Genomic DNA, 21,471 nt, shown 5'->3' with positions numbered 1-21,471 from the left:
ACAATGGCATTGGCTCAATGGAAGAGGATGACAGCATGCCTGCTCCCCTACCAGCCTTTGCATTATTTGCTGCCTGTGGTCACACACCAGCTGAACATTAAAGGAATGGAACCCCTTCCTGTTAGAAAACTCATGAAGGTAGGTCAATTGAAAATTTAAAAACTGAGATTGATTGATTTTTTGTTAGGCAATGGTATTAAGGGATGCGAAACCAGAGCGGGAAGATGGAGTTAAGATACAGATCAGCATGGTTTAATTGCATGGCAGAACAAGCTGGAGGGGCTCCATGGACTCTTCCTATTCCCATGTTCCTAAAATATTGCTGGTTCCTGATGGGGAGCATGCTGGCAACGTGTGTGCAGTCAATGAGACCTTGCACCTGGGGAAATCCAGCACTGCAGGCAAATCCGAGTGCTCTCCCCTCCTGGGGAATTTGATTTATTGCTCTCTCCTTGCAAAGAGGGCATCCATTAGTTGCTTGATGGCTGTGTGGACAGCACATTACCTGATGCTGCTGACTATGCCCATGGCATAGAAGTTGAGAGCCATCATTATCTTCACACCAACAGGCTGTGTGTGTTCTGGTGTTTGGCTCCAATTCCTGGTGCAACAGGTAACACAGGTCAGTGACTGCTGGCCTGCTAAGGCACAGCCTCCTCACATGCTGCTCCTCTGATGTATTGAGGTACAATGTCCTGTTTCAGAAGACACGCATGCTGTAAAACCTCCTTGGCTCTTGCCTCCTTTGTTATCTTCTTTCACCCTCCACAGGTCTTTGCTGCCATGCCTGCTGTTGTCACCGCTGCTGCAGTGATTCCAGCAACATTCCCATCTTTACAAGTCTACCTGTAGCCACTGAAGTCAAATAATAGGCCATTCAGCCCCTCGAGCCGGTTCTGCTATTAAATTAGACCATGGCTGATCTGTAACTTAACTCCATCTGCCCGCCTTGGTTCTGTATCCTTTAATACCATTGCCTAACAAAAAATTATCAATCTCAGTTTTTAATAGCCCAAAATTGGTGAGGCCAAGGCCCGCCGATGGCCACCGAGAGACCAGGTGGTACTTTGCCAGGAAGATTCCTCTAAAAGAGGTGGCAGTACTGCACGGCAGCTATATAACAGCTCACGCAACGGGCAGGAGCTCTCAATCTCGGCGGCAAATGCAATTGCCGCTCAAGTGCTGCCGAGGATGGAGTGGGGCCCAGGGAGGGTGAAAGACCTGAAAATGAAAATCATCATCAAATAAAAAACATCGGAAGACCTTGAGGGGAGCCCATACAGGTAAGACGCTGTAAAAAAAAAAAAAAAATTAGAAGATGTTCATGAACGAGATTTTTCAGGTCTTCGTACTTACCATCGGGGTTAGACCTGCATTCAGACAGCAGTCCTTCCCCCTGCTGCCGCCGACTCCAAACTGGCAGCTCAGCGGGCAGGAGGACACTTGCGCTACTTGGCTGCCAGTAGCCGTCAGCGGGCGGTTCCCGGCGGTACTCCCTTTCCACCGGCAGCAGCCCGAGTGGAAACTGGCACAGAGGGGAGACTGGCGGCTAAACTCGGCAGCAGTCAGCGGCAATGGGAGATAAGGCCACCAATTTCGGGACCTAAGTTTTCATTGATCTAGCCAAAAGTCAGCCGTCCAACGGCTCTGTACTCTGAACTACTGTCAAAGCCCAACCAAAACTATAAGAAAATGCTTCCAAAATTCACACTAGCCGAAAACAACTTTCCAGCAACTTAGCTTAAAAGGGGTGAGATTCCCTTTAAACAGAACTGCTTCAGCGAGCACAAGGAAGCCTAAGCACCAACTTTGTGAAACAGAGAAACATAGAAAGATAGAAAATAGGTGCAGGAGTAGGCCATTCAGCCCTTCGAGCCTGCACACCATTCAATATGATCATGGTTGATCATGCAACTTCAGTACCCCATTCCTGATTTCTCTCCATACCCCTTGATCCCTTTAGCCGTAAGGGCCACATCTAACTCCCTTTTGAATATATCTAACAAACTGGCTTCAACAACTTTCTGTGGTAGAGAATTCCACAGGTTCACAATTCTCTGAGTGAAGCAGTTTCTCCTCATCTCGGTCCTAAATGGCTTACCCCTTATCCTTAGACTGTGACCCCTGGTTCTGGACTTCCCCAACATCGGGAACATTCTTCCTGCATCTAACCTGTCCAATTCCATTAGAATTTTATATGTTTCTATGAGATCCCCTCTCATTCTTCTAAATTCCAGTGAATATAAGCCTAGTCTATCCAGTCTTTCTTCATATGTCAGTCCTGCCATCCCGGGAATCAGTCTGGTGAACCTTTGCTGCACTCCCTCAGTAGCAAGAATGTTCTTCCTCAGATTAGGAGACCAAAACTGTACACAATATTCAAGATGTGGCCTCACCAAGGCCCTGCACAACTGTAGTAAGACCTCCCTGCTCCTATACTCAAATCCTCTCGCTATGAAGGCCAACATGGCATCTGCCTTCTTCACCGCCTGCTGTACCTGCATGCCAACTTTCAATGACTGATGTACCATGACACCCAGGTCGCGTTGCACCTCCCCTTTTCCTAATCTGTCACCATTCAGATAATATTCTGTCTTCCTGTTATTGCCACCAAAATAGATAACCTCACATTTACCTACATTATACTGCATCTGCCATGCATCTGCCAGCCAAACGCAGGGCCCCTATTAACATTTTAATGAAACTATCATTAGTTTCAGGCAGCCGCCAGGGATGCCTAATGTCCACCTTTCCCAATGTGTCAGTGGCCACTTACTGTGTGCACCTCCGGGATGATGGGGGTGGGGGGGGGGGCGATGGTCCAACTTCGAAATATATAAGACCAGTGCTGAATCTACACTCTTAAAAAACTGTGGAATGACAAGCAATGTTTGCTCCATAGTTGCTTCTCCAGGTCCATTTGCTCTCAAGCCACTGGGCCTCTGCTGCAGCGCGATTGAGCGTTCCGTGGCTTTGATTCTAACTCACTAACACAATGAGATTTCTATCCAACAAACAATTTCCTGTTGATTTCCTCCCTGGAAGGAGCAGAGTCTAAGCCCGAGCGAGCCCACGCTTGTAATGAGGTGGGAGGATGAGTGAAGTACAAAATGACTTGGCCTGAGTCATGCATGTACAAATGGAGGGAGCAAGAAAGTGCATGCCTCACATGAACAGTGGTCCCAAAAAAGTAATGGAGGGGCACGAGTTTTCACAAATGTGGAAAATTTTGTTTCTGAATGGCCTATGATGGAATCCTTCTGTGTGTGTATTTTCAGACAAGTGTTAGTCTTGTGGCAATCTTATCCCAATTTGAATGTGATGTAATGAACATGTCATCAGACTGTAGATTTCCAACAATTCTGAAAGTGGCTGTATTTGTGCTAGCTTACAAACCAGCAAGTGTTGCAATCAAATAAACTCACAGTAAAGATAGCTGACAGTTTTAAAGTTTAATATGAGTATTCGAAAAAGTTCACTCCAAGTAATAAATTGTACTTGAAGTTAATTCTCCATACAATAACATTAATAGGCACAGTTGAAAAGCTTCATTGGAAAATCAAGAAATGCAATGGCAATTTCTTCTTCTTTTGAGTTTTTCTTTCTCAATTTCGATATAATTTCTTTTTATGTCATTTGTGAAAGATATACTTCCCTAAAGTCTGATACTGTGATACCAATCTCTTTTTGTTGTGTGTCTATTATGGATGTGTGTCTAATAGTTTCCATAATTGTTCCCATCCAGCTACGTCTTCTTCTTTTTCCTTGTCTGTCCAAAGCAAGAGAGTCCAAAGTAAATATTTGCTAAATTCTTATTACTCAGGTACAATCGGTGCATCCTTTGTGATTTATATTTATGCATAAACATACTAGGAGGAATAAATGCAACAATTTATATTTTGAGTATATACATCATATATAGTTCAATTCAAGTAAATTAATATGATAGATAAAAGACAAGTTAAATGGTTTGACATGTTTGGAAAATGTTAATTTGAATAAAAGTTGCTGCACCCCAATGGCTTAGTTGGCAAAGGGTGAGTCTGTGCTATATTTGCTAACCTCAGCCAGGGCAGTAGTAGTCTCCAATTAGCTTCAGTATCCCTGGGTTTAAGAGGGGAAAAGTCAGTCAGGATCTTGTCTCTATCCAATAACTTCTCTGGAAAGTGTATATATGGAGACTGGATTAGGCTTGACTCTAATGCCCATCGTGGTTAAATCCCAAACCAGCATTCATTGCTTTGGCTGGCACATGAAAAATGTCTACTTAAGGATGGCATCCGAAGGAGGAGAGAAAAAGAGGTGACTGCCATCCATGGAACCATAGCCCCCAGCATTAAGTTAAGAACATAAGAATTAGGAGCATGTGTAGGCCATACAGCCCCTTGAGCTTGTTCCACCATTCAGTAAGACTATGGCTGAACTTAGACCTCAACACTTTCCCGCCCAGTCCCCATATCCCTTGATTCCATTAGAGTCTAAAAATCTATCAATCTCAGTCTGATATACTCAACAACTGAGCATTCACAGTCCTTTCGGGTAGAGAATTCCAAAGATTCACAACCCTCTGAGTGAAGAAATGTCTCCTCATCTCAGTCCTAAATGCCTGACCCCTTATCCTGAGACGATGACCCCTTGTTCTAGACTATCCAGCCACAGGAAACCACCTCTCAGCATCTACCCTCTCAAGCCCTCTTAGAATCTTATATGTTTCAACGAGATAACCTCTCATACTTCTAAACTCCATGGAGTATAGGCCTGTTCTTCTCAATCGTTCCTCATAGATAACCCTCTCATCCTAGGAATAATCTAGTGAACCTTTGTTGCATCCTCCTCGAAGGCAAGTATACCCTTCCTTAGGTACAGAGACCAAAACTATACGCAGTACTACAGGTCTGGTCTCACCAAAGCCCTGCAGCAAGACTTCCTTACTCTTGTACTCCAACCCTTACAATAAAGGCCAACATACCATTTGCCTTCTTAATTGCTTGCTGCACCTGCATGTTAACCTTCTGTGTTTAGTGTACAAGGACACCCAAATCACTCTGAACACCAATATTTAATTGTTTATCACCATTTTAAAAATATTCTGTTTTTCTATTCTTCCTATCAAAGTGAATAACCCCACATTTTCCCACATTATACTCCATCTGCCACTTTCTTGCCTACTCACAGCCTATCTATATCCATTTGCAAACACATTTCTGTCTTGCTCTTAGCTTACTTTCCCACTTTGCTTTGTACTGTCAGCAAACTTAGATACATTACACTCGTTCACTTTACCTAAGTCATTAATATAGATTGTAAATAGCTGATGCCCCAGCGCTGATCCTTGCGGTATCCCACTAGTTACAGCCTGCCAATCTGAAAATGATCCGTTTATCTTTGCTTTCTGTCCTTTAACCAATCTTCTCTCCATGCTAATATATTACCCCCAATCCCATAAACCATTATCTTGTGCACCAACCTTTCACGTGGCACCTTATCTAATGCCTTTTGAAAATCCAAATATACCATATCTACTGGTACCCCCTTATTGACCCTGCTAGTTACATCCTTAAAAACTCTAATAGTTTGTCAAACAAGATTTCCCTTTCAAAAAACCATGTTGACTCTGTCTAATCATGTTATGAATTTCTAAGTGTCCCATTACCACCTCCTTAATAATGGATTCCAGCATTTTCCCAATGATTGATGTTGCACTAATTGGCCTATCGTTCTCTGTTTTCTTGAATAGCAGTGTTACATTTGCTCCCATCCTCTGGGACCGTTCCAGAATCTAGGGAATTTTGGAAGATTACAACCAATGCATGCACTATCTCTTCAGTCACCTCTTTTAGAACCCTAGGATATAGGCCATAAAGTCCAGAGGATTTGTCAGCTTTTAGTCCCATTAATTTCTGCAGAACTTTTACTTAATAAATGTTAACTACTTTAAATTCCTTACTCTCATTCCGTCCTTGGCTTCCCAATATTTCTGGTATGTTTTGTGTGTCTTCTTCTGTGAAGACAGATAAAAAATATTTGTTTAACATCTCTGCCATTTTCTTATTCCCCATTATATTTTCTCCTGTCTCAGCCTCTAAGGGACCCATGTTTACTATTGCTACTCTCTTCCTTTTTACATACTTGTAAAAGCTCTTACAATCTGTTTTTACATTCCTTGCTAGTCTAGTCTCATAGTCTATGTTCTCTATAAGTTAGCAGATCCAAAAGAAAGAAGGAAACAATTAAAGGTGGCAGGGAAATAATTATACTTTGTGTTAACAGATACCTAATCCAGGCAAAATACTAATCATAAAATTAAATTCCAACGTAAAGAACCATAATCTTTCAACCTATATATAGTCAATAGCTATGCCTAGTTTTTCAAAAGAATTGAATCCCTGATCCAAATATACTGTGTTTGCCAATTATTATGTATATGTTTTGTACATAAGTACAATCATTTTGTTTACAGATTTCTTATGAAGACAGCATACACTTTATTAATCATCTTTGTTCTCAAAAAAATAATGCCTACAAATCATTATTGCCGATATTTAACAAAGGAATATTTGATGCCTTTCTACAACATCACTGTCTGTTATCGTAACAATGCTTTGTTAACCTATTTATTTTTAAATAGGTTTATGATTCAGTTGAAATAGCAGAGAGAAATTTCCTATGGACGCATTCATCCACTAACAGCAATATCTGATATTTCTACACTAATATATTGTGTTGTTTTAGTGTTTAATTGAATGAACGGGTGAAGGAAGGAGCTATAGCATAAGATTTACTCATATGTTTTTAATTCTCTTTGTATGGAAATTCCTGAATCAGATCCTTCATGACAAATAAGTTCTACGCTGGAATTAAGCTAAATGTCAAATATTTGTAGAGATGTGGAAGAATATAATTTCATCTTTAGTCATCAGAGAATGGTCATCAGTTTTAATGAAGAACTTGACCCTTCCATAATTATTTAATGGTATCACTGCATGATTTATCTATTACATCGCCAAGACATAAGCAGGATAAAAACATACCGATTTGATGAATGCACTTTTAAAACTTGGTCCACAAAACACACTGTAGCTCGAAGGAACATCTTTTCTAAGCATGTTACTCTAAAGTGTAAATACTTCTGACGAAATATGCAACACTCTAGGGCACTGTCACAATAGGTACATCTAACTACCTATCCTTTGATACCACTACCAAAGGGCCTAAAACCCATGTGTTGCATTTTACTTTGCACAAAGTTTTTGCTGTTAATCTAAATTTGAATTTGTTTTAAATATTGATCGCATAAAGCAATTTTATATATCCACACATTGCTGTGTTTGATGCATGGATACCAGGGATGAAATTAGATACTGAAAAAGTGAAAGCCTAGAAATAGTAGATGATATTAGTGGATGAATGCTTACCACGTTTGTATGACATACATGTTTTGGCTATTTTAGTGGAGGATTAACACTTACGTCAAATTAGCAGGCAAAAGAATGTCCACTAATATCAGTGATAACATGTAAGCTACATTGTTTTAATACAATGTAGGATTATAACTTTTGGGCAAACATGCAGGGAACAAAGAGGCCGGATCCATTTCATGGCTAGGACCCCTTTAAATTTGATGGCATTTATGGGATGTAACCCTACCATTTTGAAGTAGTTACCGGTTAGTTAATGCCAATTTGGCCACATTAGGATCGGCCTCAAAATGTCTACATTTTTGTTTAACGTTAGCAGGTTTAATTCCTAACGAAGTACAGTTTAAATCTTCTCTCAAATAGTAAATATATAAATAATTTAGATTTAATTTCAAATTTATGATATTTCTTGTTGTTTTACTCAGTGTCTATTGCAGGGATTATAATGTAATGTCTAACTGAACACTAATGTTTTTGCCTCTGTGTCTGTTGCCTCCTTGCATAACTGATTCAATCTCACTTTTCGATGGATTGATGGAATACAGTATCAGCAGACCAAGTTGCACCCAATGCAGTAATAGGTGAGACATTGCCTAATTATTTAATGCTTGCTGTATTTATGTATCCTAATACTAATTATAACTATTGTGATAATTATTTGCATCCAAAGTTATTGAAACACATTTTGAAGGCAAGTTAGCATTGCCTATGTAAACTGTGATATTGCAAGGTTGTGTTATTATAAATCTGCCTTTCTTCATCTGGCAATCTGAAAACTTTTACGGTTTCAACTCAAAATCCATTTGATTGCATTTTTTACATTTTTCATTCTAACAATCATAAAGACAGCTGAAAATAAAACAAGTATTCATTTCATCTTGAAATATGATCAGCACATCTGTCTAATGCATTTCTCATGAACAGCAGTAGCTTAGCATTAGCAAAAAAAAAATGAAAGCTGTATTTGTGAATTAGACACAGGATAATAAGCATTTATTTTTTTCTCTACGACAAAATATGTGGAAAATTCAAAAAACAATGGCCTGGACTTGCCGGGGCCTATGACCACGTATGCAGAATATGCAGTCATAAGTGTCCTGTAAGTTCCAGGTTTCCACATGCACTGCGCATACGTGAAAACCCAGAACTTGCAACCTGTCAAGTTTCTGCTTGACCAATCATACGGTTGCGCAGGAAAGGGGCATTCACTGGCGGAGAGTTGGGCTATTTGCCCAGTGAATGCCCACAAAACTCTTACGCCTGGTAAAAGCAGACGTAAGGCCTTATTTTACCAGTGTAAGTTTTTTTTTAATGATTTAAACATTCAAAAACCTTTAAAATTAGTTTAGGTTGTTTTTGGCCCCTTTAAAAATGTTTACATTTATTTTTCAAAAAATTTAATTTTTGTTTTAAATGTTTAATTAAATTGTATTTTAATTAATTTTGAACATCTGATGATTTATTTTTATTTAAGTGGGGTGAAAGTGTGTTTTTTAGAGGATTCCTATTACACTTATGGGGAGTCCATACGCAAATGGAATCCCCATCAGCATAATGTGAATCCCACTTTGTGATTGGTTGTGCCAGCCCACATGATCCCAGGGACACTTGCGAACCACATGCGCCCCTGGGATACATGGCCTTTATGCATGCATACGCTTAGAGGCCCAGGAGCGCAAGTCTACGAACCTTCGGGACCATCAGGTAGGTTTGTAATTTTCTTGTGATTTGGAGGCATTCGCCCGCGGGAAGCCTCCGACGGCAATTTCCAGCCCAACATGTTTTCTACTGTTTCTACAGAAATAACTATGCCACAGCTGTGCACATGTCTTCTCTTTGAGACTTCGTACAATGTTGGTCTGTTCACATTGTTGTACTCAGGGTGGGGGGGTGGAGGGTGGGAACATGACTGTACTGTAAAATCTTCCTCTCAGGTATGAGATGATGCTTCCCAAAGAAACGTGACTGTACCCTTGCCTGTGCTCTTTATAAACTTGACTTATGCCGTACCATTTTGTTATGTCTCTCATCATCAGCGGTAGTCAAATGCTGATTACACTATTGGTCACAGTAGTGTTAAACCGAAACATTGAAAACGGGTAACGAAAAACTTATTTTTGAATTACAAAGGAGAAACATCCAGAAAATTCTACATTGGAAGATTAGCTTTTGAATAATACATCAATAATTATTTAATTCAGTTTGCAGGCAATTACAATTACACTTTTCATTGCTGATGTGATAACCATGGCAATAATACTTTTAATTCAAATCACTCAACTAACCATTGGAAAGGTTGAACCTGGAGTAATTAGTTGATATATCCACATCATTCTACTCCCTGAGTGTCTCACTTTCTAATAGGAGTGCATCTGACACCTTAACAAAGCACAAAGCAATGTCAGCTTTCGTGCTGGCAGCCATTAGGCACAATTCTTACCCCAGAGAGAAAATTCATCTTCCTTGAAGAAGAGATCGTTGTGCGACTCACGTCATTTCAGCTGTGTGTCAGAAGGACTTACAAGGTTGACAGCAACCAGCATCACAAGCGCTAGAATTGCATTCTCTGTAGCCACGAAGATGCTATAGCCTCTAGCTCCAGATCCGTAGACAGCCAACATTGAGCTGGTGGCAGAGTTTGTTGGCCAACTCTTTTGACACATTGTTAACCTTTGTGGCATAGCAACAGTTTCTGCTAAAGGCCTTCGGTGCATCTAAATTGCAATGACTGAACAATACAGGACTTAACATTAGTACTAATGTTCTTTGACTACTTACCCACAAAACTCCTATAGGCAGCAGAATGCAGCAACTATATTATGCAAGCTACTCTAAGGCACTGGGATGAAGACAGCTTTTGCTGTTTTATTTCAGATTTCCAGCAATCACAGTTTTCTTCTTTTTATCTCCATGACACAGCCGACCTGGGTGTACTTTTATATAACAGTACTTTTCAAATGTGCTTCTGTTGCAGAACTTGCTGTTTAACTAGTTCATCTAATGATTCTCAGAGCTCAAATTCTTAATTTGTTGGAGTATTGGGTAGAATACAGTCTTCCAGGATGCAGCATTTAACTGCTTTAGGAGTGTAAAGTCCTGACTAACCGAGTACTAGAACTTAAAATCACAAACAAGATAAACAACAAAAGACTGTAAATTACTTTGAATAGCCACTTCACCCAACATCAGGTCTTTGTTACTTCCTTTAATCTACTGGGCGGTAATTTGCAGGACCTGTGGATGTGTATGAGGTGCATACAAACCCATAGGGGCCGCGCAACTTCCAGATTTCCTCGTGCACAGTGCATGTGCGAAAACCCGGAACTTGCGATCTGTCACGAATTCTCATGACAGATCCAACGCATCCCCGGGAAAAGGGCATTCGAGGGCGGAGAGTTAGGCTATTGCCCAGCCAAGGCCCATGAAATTCTTATACCTGGTAAAAGCACGCGTAAGGCCAGCTTTTACCAGTGAAAGGGATCGAAATTGATCAAAGACAAGTTCCGCCCATTTACCATCGAAAAGACCGCTGAGATCCTGGCAGTACTTTGGGCAGAACTTTGGTCAAAAAAATAGAAAAAAAAACACCCGATGGGAAAAATGGGCGTTGCTCGTGCATTCTCGACGGTCCTGGTCAAAGTCCGAGGCCAGAGTGGTCTAGGGAGGGGGGAAAACATGAAAAATATTCTTTTAAAAAAATAAAAAATTAAACATCGGAAAACATTCAAAGAAGCCTTTTTAATTGAATCGCCGCAAAAGAATTGTAAAAGAACATTCACTTACCTTTTTTTGCAGGGTTTCATACCCACCGTCCATCGAAAGGCTGCACCAACTGGGTGTTTTTTTCTGCAGAAGTACGGATCACTGCTCCCACCAAACTCAGGCAGGAGCGGTTTTCCCAGTGTTGCATGCCGGCGGTCCGCTCCCCAGCGATATTTCAAAACCGTCAGCGTGAGGTCCTGATGAAATTCCCAACAAATGAAAGACCACCCAAAGCAAGGAAATACTGCAGGCTGATCAATCTCTAGCCCCAAGACGTTAAAAAACATAAAAATAAAATGTTAACCATCATTTATACATTAAAAACCCCGTGTAAGTTTATTTTTAGCCCCTTTAAAACATGTAAGTTTATTTTTCAATAAATTAATTTTTTGTTTTAAATATTTCATTGAATGTAATTTAAATTTTTAATATGTAATTTTTAAAAATTTATTTGAAGTGCAGAGGTATTTTGAAGGTTTTCCCACTCATGCTTATGGGGTTTCCGTACATACAGAATCCCCATAAGCATGAATGGGGATTCCCTTCTGTCACTGCCGGCCCACGTGATCTCAGTGGTGCTTGTGAACCGCATGCCCCCCTGAGATATCTGGGCCCCTACCTGTGCATACCCGGAGAGGCTCAGGAGCATGAGTCTCCATACCTTCCGGACCAGCAGGAAGCCTTCGATCCGCACATTCAATGTATAGCTAATCTCTCATGGGTTTACTCATGGGTAGTCTGTGGTCCAAGGTATTTTGATGTTGTTTCACTGTTAAGGTGGAGCTATGTTTTTATTGTAGCTTGTCTCTGTAAGATCACCGCTCAGATACTCCCTGTGGGGAAGTGGTCAGTGGAGATTATTTGCTGAGAGAAGTGTCTGGAGATTTGTGGCTGCCTGTAAATACTCAACTCGTGCCTTTGGGCGGAGGCCATTTTTATCAAGGCGAGAAAATCCAGTTGGGAATGGCTGACTTTCATTCTGTTTTTTAAAGCTTTTGTCACTTTGAAGTGTGTTGACAGAAGCGAGCTACACACAGGACTTGTATTTATATGTATATAACCAGAAAACTGAAAACTTTACAATATTTCACAGCAGTTGGAAACAAGAAAATAAATTGGATTGACACTTCACTGAAAACGCAACCACCTTTTGATTGATGGTTTGCCCTCTGCAGTCATACAGTATGAAATTTGATGTCAATTAGTGGTTCATTTTTCAGTTAACCAATGCTTTTCAGAACTTATCTAACATATTTATTACAACAACAACTTATATTTATAGAGTGCCTTTAACATAGTGAAATGTCCCAAGGCGCTTCACAGGAGTATTTTGGATACAAATTTGAACCACATAAGTAGAAATTATCGCAGGTGACCAAAAGCTTGGTCAAAGAGGTAGGTTTTAAGGAACATCTTGAAGGAGGAAAGAGAGGTGGAGAGGTTTAGGCAGGGAGTTCCAGAGATTGGGGCCTAGGCAACAGAAGGCATGACCACCAATGGTTGAGCAATTGTAATCAGGGATGCTCAAAAGGGCAGAATTAGAGGAGCACAGACAACTCGGGGGGCTGTGGAGCTGGGGGCGATTACAGAGATAGGGAGGGGCAAGGCCATGGAGGGATTTGAAAACGATAAGATTTTTGAAATCGAGACTTGCTTAACCAGAAGCCATTGTAGGTCAGCGAGCACAGGGGTGATGGGTGAGCAGGACTACCTCACGTGCAAGTGTGTGGCAACTGGTAAGTATACATTGCTGGAGCACATCATTACTGCTGCATTCAGTAAGTAAATGTGGCCTTAGCCCAAGGCATCTCACTGTCTGCTGTATTACACCACCACTGTTGAGCCGTGTTCATCAAAGGAAGCATAATGTGATGTATTTGGACTTCGAGAAGGCATTTGACAAGGTGCCACATAAAAGGTTACTGCACAATATAAAAGTTCACGGGGTTGGGGGTAATATATTAGCATGGATAGAGGATTGGCTAACTAACAAAGAACAGAAAGTCAGAATAAATGGTTCATTCTCTGTTGGGCAACCATAACTAGTGGGGTGCCGCAGGGATCAGTGCTGGGACCCCAACTATTTATAATCTATATTAACGACTTGGAAGAAGGGACTGAGTGTAATGTAGCCAAGTTTGCTGACAATACAAAGATGGGAGGAAAAGCAATGTGTGAGGAGGACACAAAAAATCTGCAAAAGGACATAGACAGGCTAAGTGAATGGGCAAAAATTTGGCAGATGGAGTATAATGTTGGAAAGTGTGAGGTCATGCATTTTGGCAGAAAAAATCAAAGAGCAAGTTATTATTTAAATGGAAAAGATTGCAAAGTGCCGCAGTACAGCGGGACCTGGGGGTACTTGTGCATAAAACACAAAAGGATAGTATGCAGGTACAGCAAGTGATCAGGAAGACCAATGGTATCTTGGCCTTTATTGCAAAGGGGATGGATTATAATAACAGGGAAGTCTTACTACAGCTATATAAGGTATTGGTGAGGCCACACCTGGAATACTGCATGCAGTTTGGGTTTCCATATTTACGAAAGGATATACTTGCTTTGGAGGCAGTTCAGAGAAGGTTCACTCGGTTGATTCCGGGGATGAGGAGGTTGACTTATGAGGAAAGGGTGAGAAATATAGAAACAGAGAAAATAGGTGCAGGAGTAGACCATTCCGCCCTTCGAGCCTGTACCACCATTCAATAAGATCATGGCTGATCATTCCCTCAGTACCTCTTTCCTGCTTTCTCTCCATACCCCTTGATCCCTGAGCTGTAAGGGCCATATCTAACACCCTCTTGAGTATATCCAATGAACTGGCATCAACAACTCTCTGCGGTAGGGAATTTCATAGGTTACCAACTCTCTGAGTGAAGAAGTTTCTCCTCATCTCAGTCCTAAATGGCCTACCCCTTATCCTAAGACTATGTCCCCTGGTTCTGGACTTCCCCAACATCGGGAACATTCTTCCCGCATCTAACCTGTCCAGTCCCGTCAGAATCTTATACGTTTCTATGAGATCCCCTCTCATCCTTCTAAACTCCAGTGAATAAAGGCCCAGTTGATCCAGTCTCTCCTCATATGACAGCCCAGCCATCCCTGGAATCAGTCTGGTGAACCTTCACTGCACTCCCTCAATAGCAAGAATGTCCTTCCTCAGATTAGGAGACCAAAACGGAACACAATATTCCAGGTGAGGCCTCATGAAGACCCTGTACAACTGCAGTAAGACCTCCCTGCTCCTATACTCAAATTCCCTAGCTATGAAGGCCAACATACCATTTGCCTTCTTCACCGCCTGCTGTACCTGCATGTCCACTTTCAGTGACTGATGAACCATGAGACCCAGGTCTCGTTGCACCTCCCCTTTTCCTAATCTGCTGCCATCTAGATAATATTCTGCCTTCCTGTTTTTGCTCCCAAAATGGATAACCTCACATTTATCCACATTATACTGCATCTGCCATGCATTTGCCCACTCACCTAACCTGTCTAAGTCACCCTGCAGCCTCTTAGCGTCCTCCTCACAGCTCATAACGCCACCTAGTTTAGTGTCATCTGCAAACTTGGAGATATTACACTCAATTCCTTCATCTAAATCGTTAATGTATATTGTAAAGAGCTGGGGTCCCAGCACTGAGCCCTGCGGCACTCCACGAGTCACTGCCTGCCATTTTGAAAATGACCCGTTTATCCCGACTCTCTGCTTCCTGTCTGCTAACCAGTTCCCTATCCACATCAGTACATTACCCCCAATACCATGCGCTTTGATTTTGCACACCAATCTCTTGTGCGGGCCCTTGTCAAAAGCCTTTTGAAAGTCCAAATACACCACATCCACTCATTCTCCCTTGTCCACTCTGCTAGTTACTTCCTCAAAAAATTCCAGAAGATTCATCAAGCATGATTTCCCTTTCATAAATCCATGCTGACTTGGTCCAATCCTGTCACTGCTTTCCAAATGCGCTGCTATTTCATCCTTAATGATTGATTCCAACATTTTCCCCACTACTGATGTCAGGCTAACCAGTCTATAATTACCCGTTTTCTCTCTCCCTCCTTTTTTAAAAAGTGGTGTTACATTAGCTACCCTCCAGCCCATAGGAACTGATCCAGAGTCAATAGACTTTTGGAAAATGATCACCAATGCATCCACTATTTCTAGTGCCACTTCCTTAAGTACTCTGGGATGCAGACTATCAGGCCCCGGGGATTTATCGGCCTTCAATCCCATCAATTTCCCTAACACAATTTCCCGCCTGATAAGGATATCCTTCAGTTCCTCCTTCTCACTAGACCCACTGTCTCCTAGTACATTCGGAAGGTTATTTGTCCCTTTCTTCGGGATGACAGACCAAAGTATTTGTTCAATTGGTCTGCCATTTCTTTGTTCCCCATTAGACATTCACCTGAATCCGACAGCAAGGGACCTACGTTTGTCTTTATTAATCTTTTTCTCTTCATATATTTATAGAAGCTTTTGCAGTCAATTTTTATGTTCCCTGCAAGCTTCCTTTCGTACTCTATTTTCCCCCTCTTAATTAAACCCTTAGTCCTCCTCTGTTGAATTCTAAATTTCTCCCAGTCCTCAGGTTTGTTGCTTTTTCTAGCCAAATTATATGCCTCTTCCTTGGCTTTAACACTATCCTTAATTTCCCTTGTTAGCGCACCTTCCCCATTTTATTTTTACTCCAGACAGGGATGTACAATTGCTGAAGTTCATCCATGTGATCTTTAAATGTTTGCCATTGCTTATCCACTGTCAACCCTTTAAGTATCCTTTGCCAGTCTATTCTAGCCAATTCACATGTCATACCATCGAAGTTACCTTTCCTTAAGTTCAGAACCCTAGTTTCCGAATTAACTGTGTCACTCTCCATATTATGGTCACTCTTCCCCAAAGGGCCTCGCACAACAAGATTGCTAATTAGTCCCTTCTCATTACACATCATCCAGTCGAGGATGGCCAGCTCTCTAGTTGGTTCCTCGACATATTGGTCAAGAAAACCATCCCTAATACACTCCAGGAAATCCTCCTCCACTGCATTGCTACCAGTTTGGTTAGCCCAATCAATATGTAGATTAAAGTCACCCATGATAACTGCTGTACCTTTATTGCACACATCCCTTATTTCTTGTTTGATGCTGTCTCCAACCTCACTACTACTGTTTGGTGGTCTGTACACAACACCACTAGCGTTTTCTGCCCTTTGGAATTCCACAGCTCCACCCATACCGATTCCACATAATCCAGGCTAATGTCCCTCCTTACTATTGCATTAATTTCCTCTTTAACCAGCAACGCCACCCACCTCCTTTTCTTTTCTGTCTATCCTTCCTAAATGTTGAATACCCTTGGATGTTGAGTTCCTAGCCTTGGTCACCCTTGAGCCATGTCTCCGTGATGCCAATTATATCATATTCGTTAACTGCTATCTGCGCAGTTAATTCGTCCACCTTATTCCGAATACTCCTCGCATTGAGGCACAGAGCCTTCAGGCTTGTCTTTTTAACACACTTTGCCCCTTTAGAATTTTGCTGTAATGTGGCTCTTTTTGTTTTTTGCCTTAGGATTCTCTGCCCTCCACTTTTACTATTCTCCTTTATATCTTTTGCTTTTGACTCCATTTTATTTCCCTCTGTCTCCCTGCATTGGTTCCCATCCCCCTGCCGCACTAGTTTAACTCCTCCCCAACAGCACTTGCAAACACTCCCCCTAGGACATTGGTGAATAGGTTGGGTCTCTACTCATTGGAATTCAGAAGAATGAGTGGTGATCTTATCAAAATGTATAAGATTATGAGGGGGATTATGAAGTCTCTAATGCCCTCTTACCTTTGCTAAGCTCTTATTTTTTTACCCAAATGGCTACTCTGTTTTTCAGCACTGTATTGCTCACTAATGGATTGAACACAGATGTTAATCAAGGCTAATTAGATGGCAATAGTGAAACATAATTCAATCATTTATCGAAACATATAAGATTATGAGGGGGCTTGACAGGGTGGATGCAGAGAGGATGTTTCCACTGATGGGGGAGACTAGAACTAGAGGGCACGATCTTAGAATAAGGGGCCGCCTATTTAAAACTGAGATGAGGAGGAATCTCTTCTCTCAGAGAGTTGTAAATCTGTGGAATTCGCTGCCTCAGAGGGCTGTGGAAGTTGGGCCATTGAATAAATTTAAGACAGAAATCGACAGTTTCTTAAAAGATAAGGGCTTATGGGGAGCAGGCGGGGAAGTGGAGCTGAGTCCATGATCAGATCAGCTATGATCTTAGTGAATGGCCAAGCAGGCTCGTGGAGCTGTATGGCCTACTCATGTTCCTATTTCTTATGTTCTTATGTAATCCTTTGATTTAAATCAAAATTAAATATGCAAATCAGATGCTTTCTGAAGTTCCTTTCCTTGTCTACATATAGTCCCACCTTAGTTGTAATGGAAGACATTCATTTGTTAATGGTTTTGGCAAGGATCACTGTTACACTTGCTTTTCCTATTGTATTTGTTAAATGATATAAATAAAGAATACAAGTGCGTATTCCACAAGGTCGGAATATGATCAAGAGGTCACGGTGACAACAACAACAATGAGAGAGAAACTTGAGTGGTTTATAAAGGTCAGCATCATCTCAGATTGTGTTCCCCTCTTACATCTTTTCACTTCTTCATTTTTCTCCACTTTTTAGCTCTACCCAACTGAAGGCAGTGGCTCATATTGGAACATGGCAGCCCACTTGTCCTTTGCCCTGGTACTTTTCTTTGTGTATGAGCTTAAAAAAATGCATACCACTGGGCTGTTCGATTTGAGTGAATAATCACAGCCAAACCCTATCCCAATCCCAAAGCTGATTCCACTTGACGGGCACATAGTGAATTATCATTGGACATTGCTGAATAGTGATGAGAATGTAAGGGGAAAATGGGAAGGCTTCTCCCACGAGCAGGCCCCCTGATATAGAGGTTCAACGCTCGCCCCAACCCGCGTAACAGCCCCCGGAGTTAGCAGACAGAGACGAATGGCAAGGTATAACGATCTTTTATTACGAACATCCGGGAACACCTCTCATCACAGCCACCTGTGAGTGGAGATGCTCTCCGAACAGCACAATCATACAACTTTTATACATTTCAAAAACCTCTCCGTTCCCTGGTAAGACCTCCCTAGATCTCTAATTGGACTACCTTATCAGTGCTACTTCTCTAATTGGACTACCTTATTAGTGTTACTTTGGATTGACAGGCCAAGACCCTCGTGACCACCTTAGGCTGTGACTAGAATGACTTCATTAGGTCAGAATTTGTTGCTTCTCCTTGGTGCCCGTGAGTCCGCCTCGAGCCTCTTCGCAAGGTCTTATCAATGTCTGTTTAGGTTCTCACATCGTATGCTGTCGGAATATTATTGAATTGATAACTTCTGGAGCCTTGATACAAGGCCGAAGAGAGGCCTTTTACCTCCTTATGGGTCGGTGCAGGAACCAGCACTTTAACCCTTGTCCCACTGGTAACCCTAATGTCAAATTTCTCTTACAATTCCCCCCTTTTGGCCCTTGGCTATATGCCAAGCTGGCCATATTTCCTGATAACTATCTCCCTGTAGGCAAGTTCCAGATAGGTCTGTTCACCTGGGTGGCTATCTCCCAAGCTTCGGGACCTCCTGAGACCTTTCCTGCAGAGTTATATAAGGTAAGTCCTTCCTGTAGGACTGCTTAAATTTTCATCCCTTATGGCCTTAATCATAGCGCGTGCCCTGACGTATCATTTGACCTGTTTAATTCGTGCACATGTTAATCCCATCATGACCATCAGAACAAGGCCCTGTATTACTACAAGTACATGTGATATAATTCTTATCCATGGGTGAATTTGAATATCAAGTCCAATGTCCCACAGCTTTGAGTACCAGAGCTGATCAGCCAGCATTGCATTAGTGTCTCTCTGTAGGTTGTCTACTTCTTCCATCAGCTGGATATACTGTCGTCTTTGATTCTGGATTCCTTGCACCAAACGTAATTGTTCCTCATTTAATTCTGGTGCCTTGCGATTCCCATACCGCCTCCTTGTACCCCTCTCGGAGGGTATCCGTGACCGTTCCGTGGATGATTTCCATTGTCTCGGGATGTATGTGGTATCCATTTATGTCTATTTTTCCCATGGGCATGAAACAGAAGTTAGGGTTGGTGATGACACAGGGGGTGACTCCTCCCCTGGTCTTAATCTTCGGGTTGGCTGCTCCTGTGCTCACGCACCAAATCTCCATTCCCTTGTGGAGCAGCGATTGCTTCGGAATCGTGTTCGAGAGGAGTGATACTCAGCATGCATCCGTTTGTTTGGTGGAGTCTGCAATCATCATTCGTCATTCGTGGTGTACCTCGACATAAAACCACTTGATTATTTTTATAGCAATCAGTTATGTCAATGCCTTTCGTACTAATTTAATTTTAATCACCCGTCTGGCAGGCTGATGGTAACGCAACCGAGTTTGGTTTCTTACTTCATCGATATTATCGATCTGACTCCCTTTGTTACATCATACTATGGTATGGACAACATAAATCCGATCATATTCACCCACCCAGTAATACATCTGAAATTTGGCACCCATGCGTGACTATTCCTTCATACCTCGCATGTGTTATCCATTGTTAAGTATGCTGTTCGGGATCCAATCTGGTATGTCTCCATTCTGGAGTTGCTCCAAGTTATGTTGTACTTCACTTAATCCAGGCCCCATACCCGGAGCAAACTATCTCAGCTTGTAATCGTTTACTTATGTCATTCCCCATTGCGTGGATCAAATTTATTGTCTTGGCATGCTTCTGTAATGTATGGGCCACCTGTAATAGTTCCTCTTCCGCGCCATCTCCCAGCCGCGTTTGTAGGGCTTGGTTATCCATGCCCCTCCCAAGTAAACCCCTCAAGATTTACGTTAAGTTGTTAACCCGGTCGTATATTGCATACAGGTCTATAGAATTCATCGTCGTAACCCCTGCCGCATAACCCATGCCTTGTGTTTCCAGTGTTCCCCTTTTTGTTCGACCTTGCCCTGTTCCCTTTCTGACATCAAATCTCAGGGTAGTGGATTCTGGGCCTTCGAGGATCCGTTGTGTCAGGTTCTGGTAGTTTAATTCCCACAGAAGCTAGGAAGAATGATATCCATTAGATTTTGGTTAAGTAGTCGCTGACGCACCCCAAATTATATCCTTTCTTTAGATTCTTTTATTACTAGCCCCCCTTTGGCTCCAGTCTTTATGGACGGGCTTATGGGGGGACTTGCGTGGTTGTGCTGGGAAGAGTTGATGTCCCCAGGGTGGTTGTCGGGGCAGTGGTCGGGCTTCCCAGGGTCCCTTTGGGCATGTTTGGTGTCCCAGCCGGACCTTTATTGTCATCTTTCCTCCACACTCCATCCGCCCCCCTTTTTAGGTTGTATTCCTTCTTGTTTGCGCTGCGCATTATCAATACCGGCTTCTCCGTGTTGTTACCGTGTCAGGCTTCGGGACATGCACCTTATATTCCAGAGACCTCCCTTGGTCTTCATTTTATCCCATTGGCCAGTTTTCCTAAACATCCTGGGGTTCCACCTCCCTTTTGCTCCGTTCTGTTCCCACCCTTCTGTTTCTCTTTCCTCCACACTCCATCCAGTTGGATTTCTGCACCCTTCCCCTTTTGGTCCTATGAACTTGCTTCTGTTCTCGGAATCTACTGGCGCCCATGGCATCGGCATCTTGCTGCATTACAACCTTACTTAATACACTATACATAGCCATGCGTTAAAATAAGTTCTGTTCTTGCTCCAGTCCTTGGCTGCTGGGATGCATATTTCGGCAATTAAATTAAACAAAGCTAGTTCATGTAGATGTGTCTTTCCTGCATGTGCTATATCTCTCGTAGTCCATCTGTATTATCCAATGCTTGCGTGAGCCTTAAGATTCCCAGTATCCTGAGTCTCCAGGGTCGAAGTAGCCGCTGCGATCCCATCTCGGTGAGTGTTTTATCTGCAAATTTTAAACAGATAGCCTGGTCGTCACCAGGTGTTAGGTTCAGGTCTACTCATCTTTTATCCATGCATGTCGAGGTCACTCTGTGAAATCGGAGGCAAGGGTTAGGTTGGGTTTGTGGACTACACTTACCCACCGTGGGCTTTATTGCCATAGGTGATGGTGCTATGGCTGCGCACTGCACTATCCAAAAACAAAAACAAAAACAAAAGACAGGAAAGAGATGAGTAAAAATGGAGGGCAGAGAAACCAAAGGCAAGAAACAAAAAGGGCCACTGAATATAAAAGGG

General features: G+C 42.1%; 1 protein-coding gene across 3 annotated transcripts in view; it reads left to right on the top strand.

Annotated features, from left to right (window-relative positions):
* Positions 1 to 21,471, top strand: part of ptprt (protein tyrosine phosphatase receptor type T) — a 1,564,838-nt gene that overhangs the window by 1,398,036 nt on the left and 145,331 nt on the right. For all 3 annotated transcript variants that reach the window (XM_070896216.1, XM_070896215.1, XM_070896217.1), the window contains one exon: positions 7,964 to 7,999. In XM_070896216.1, coding sequence (XP_070752317.1) covers positions 7,964 to 7,999 — 36 coding nt within the window. The remainder of the gene's footprint in view (positions 1 to 7,963; positions 8,000 to 21,471) is intronic.

This window comes from Pristiophorus japonicus, chromosome 12, assembly GCF_044704955.1.
Source record: "Pristiophorus japonicus isolate sPriJap1 chromosome 12, sPriJap1.hap1, whole genome shotgun sequence".
NCBI lineage: Eukaryota > Metazoa > Chordata > Chondrichthyes > Pristiophoridae > Pristiophorus > Pristiophorus japonicus.
This window is presented reverse-complemented; position numbering and strand designations above follow the sequence as displayed.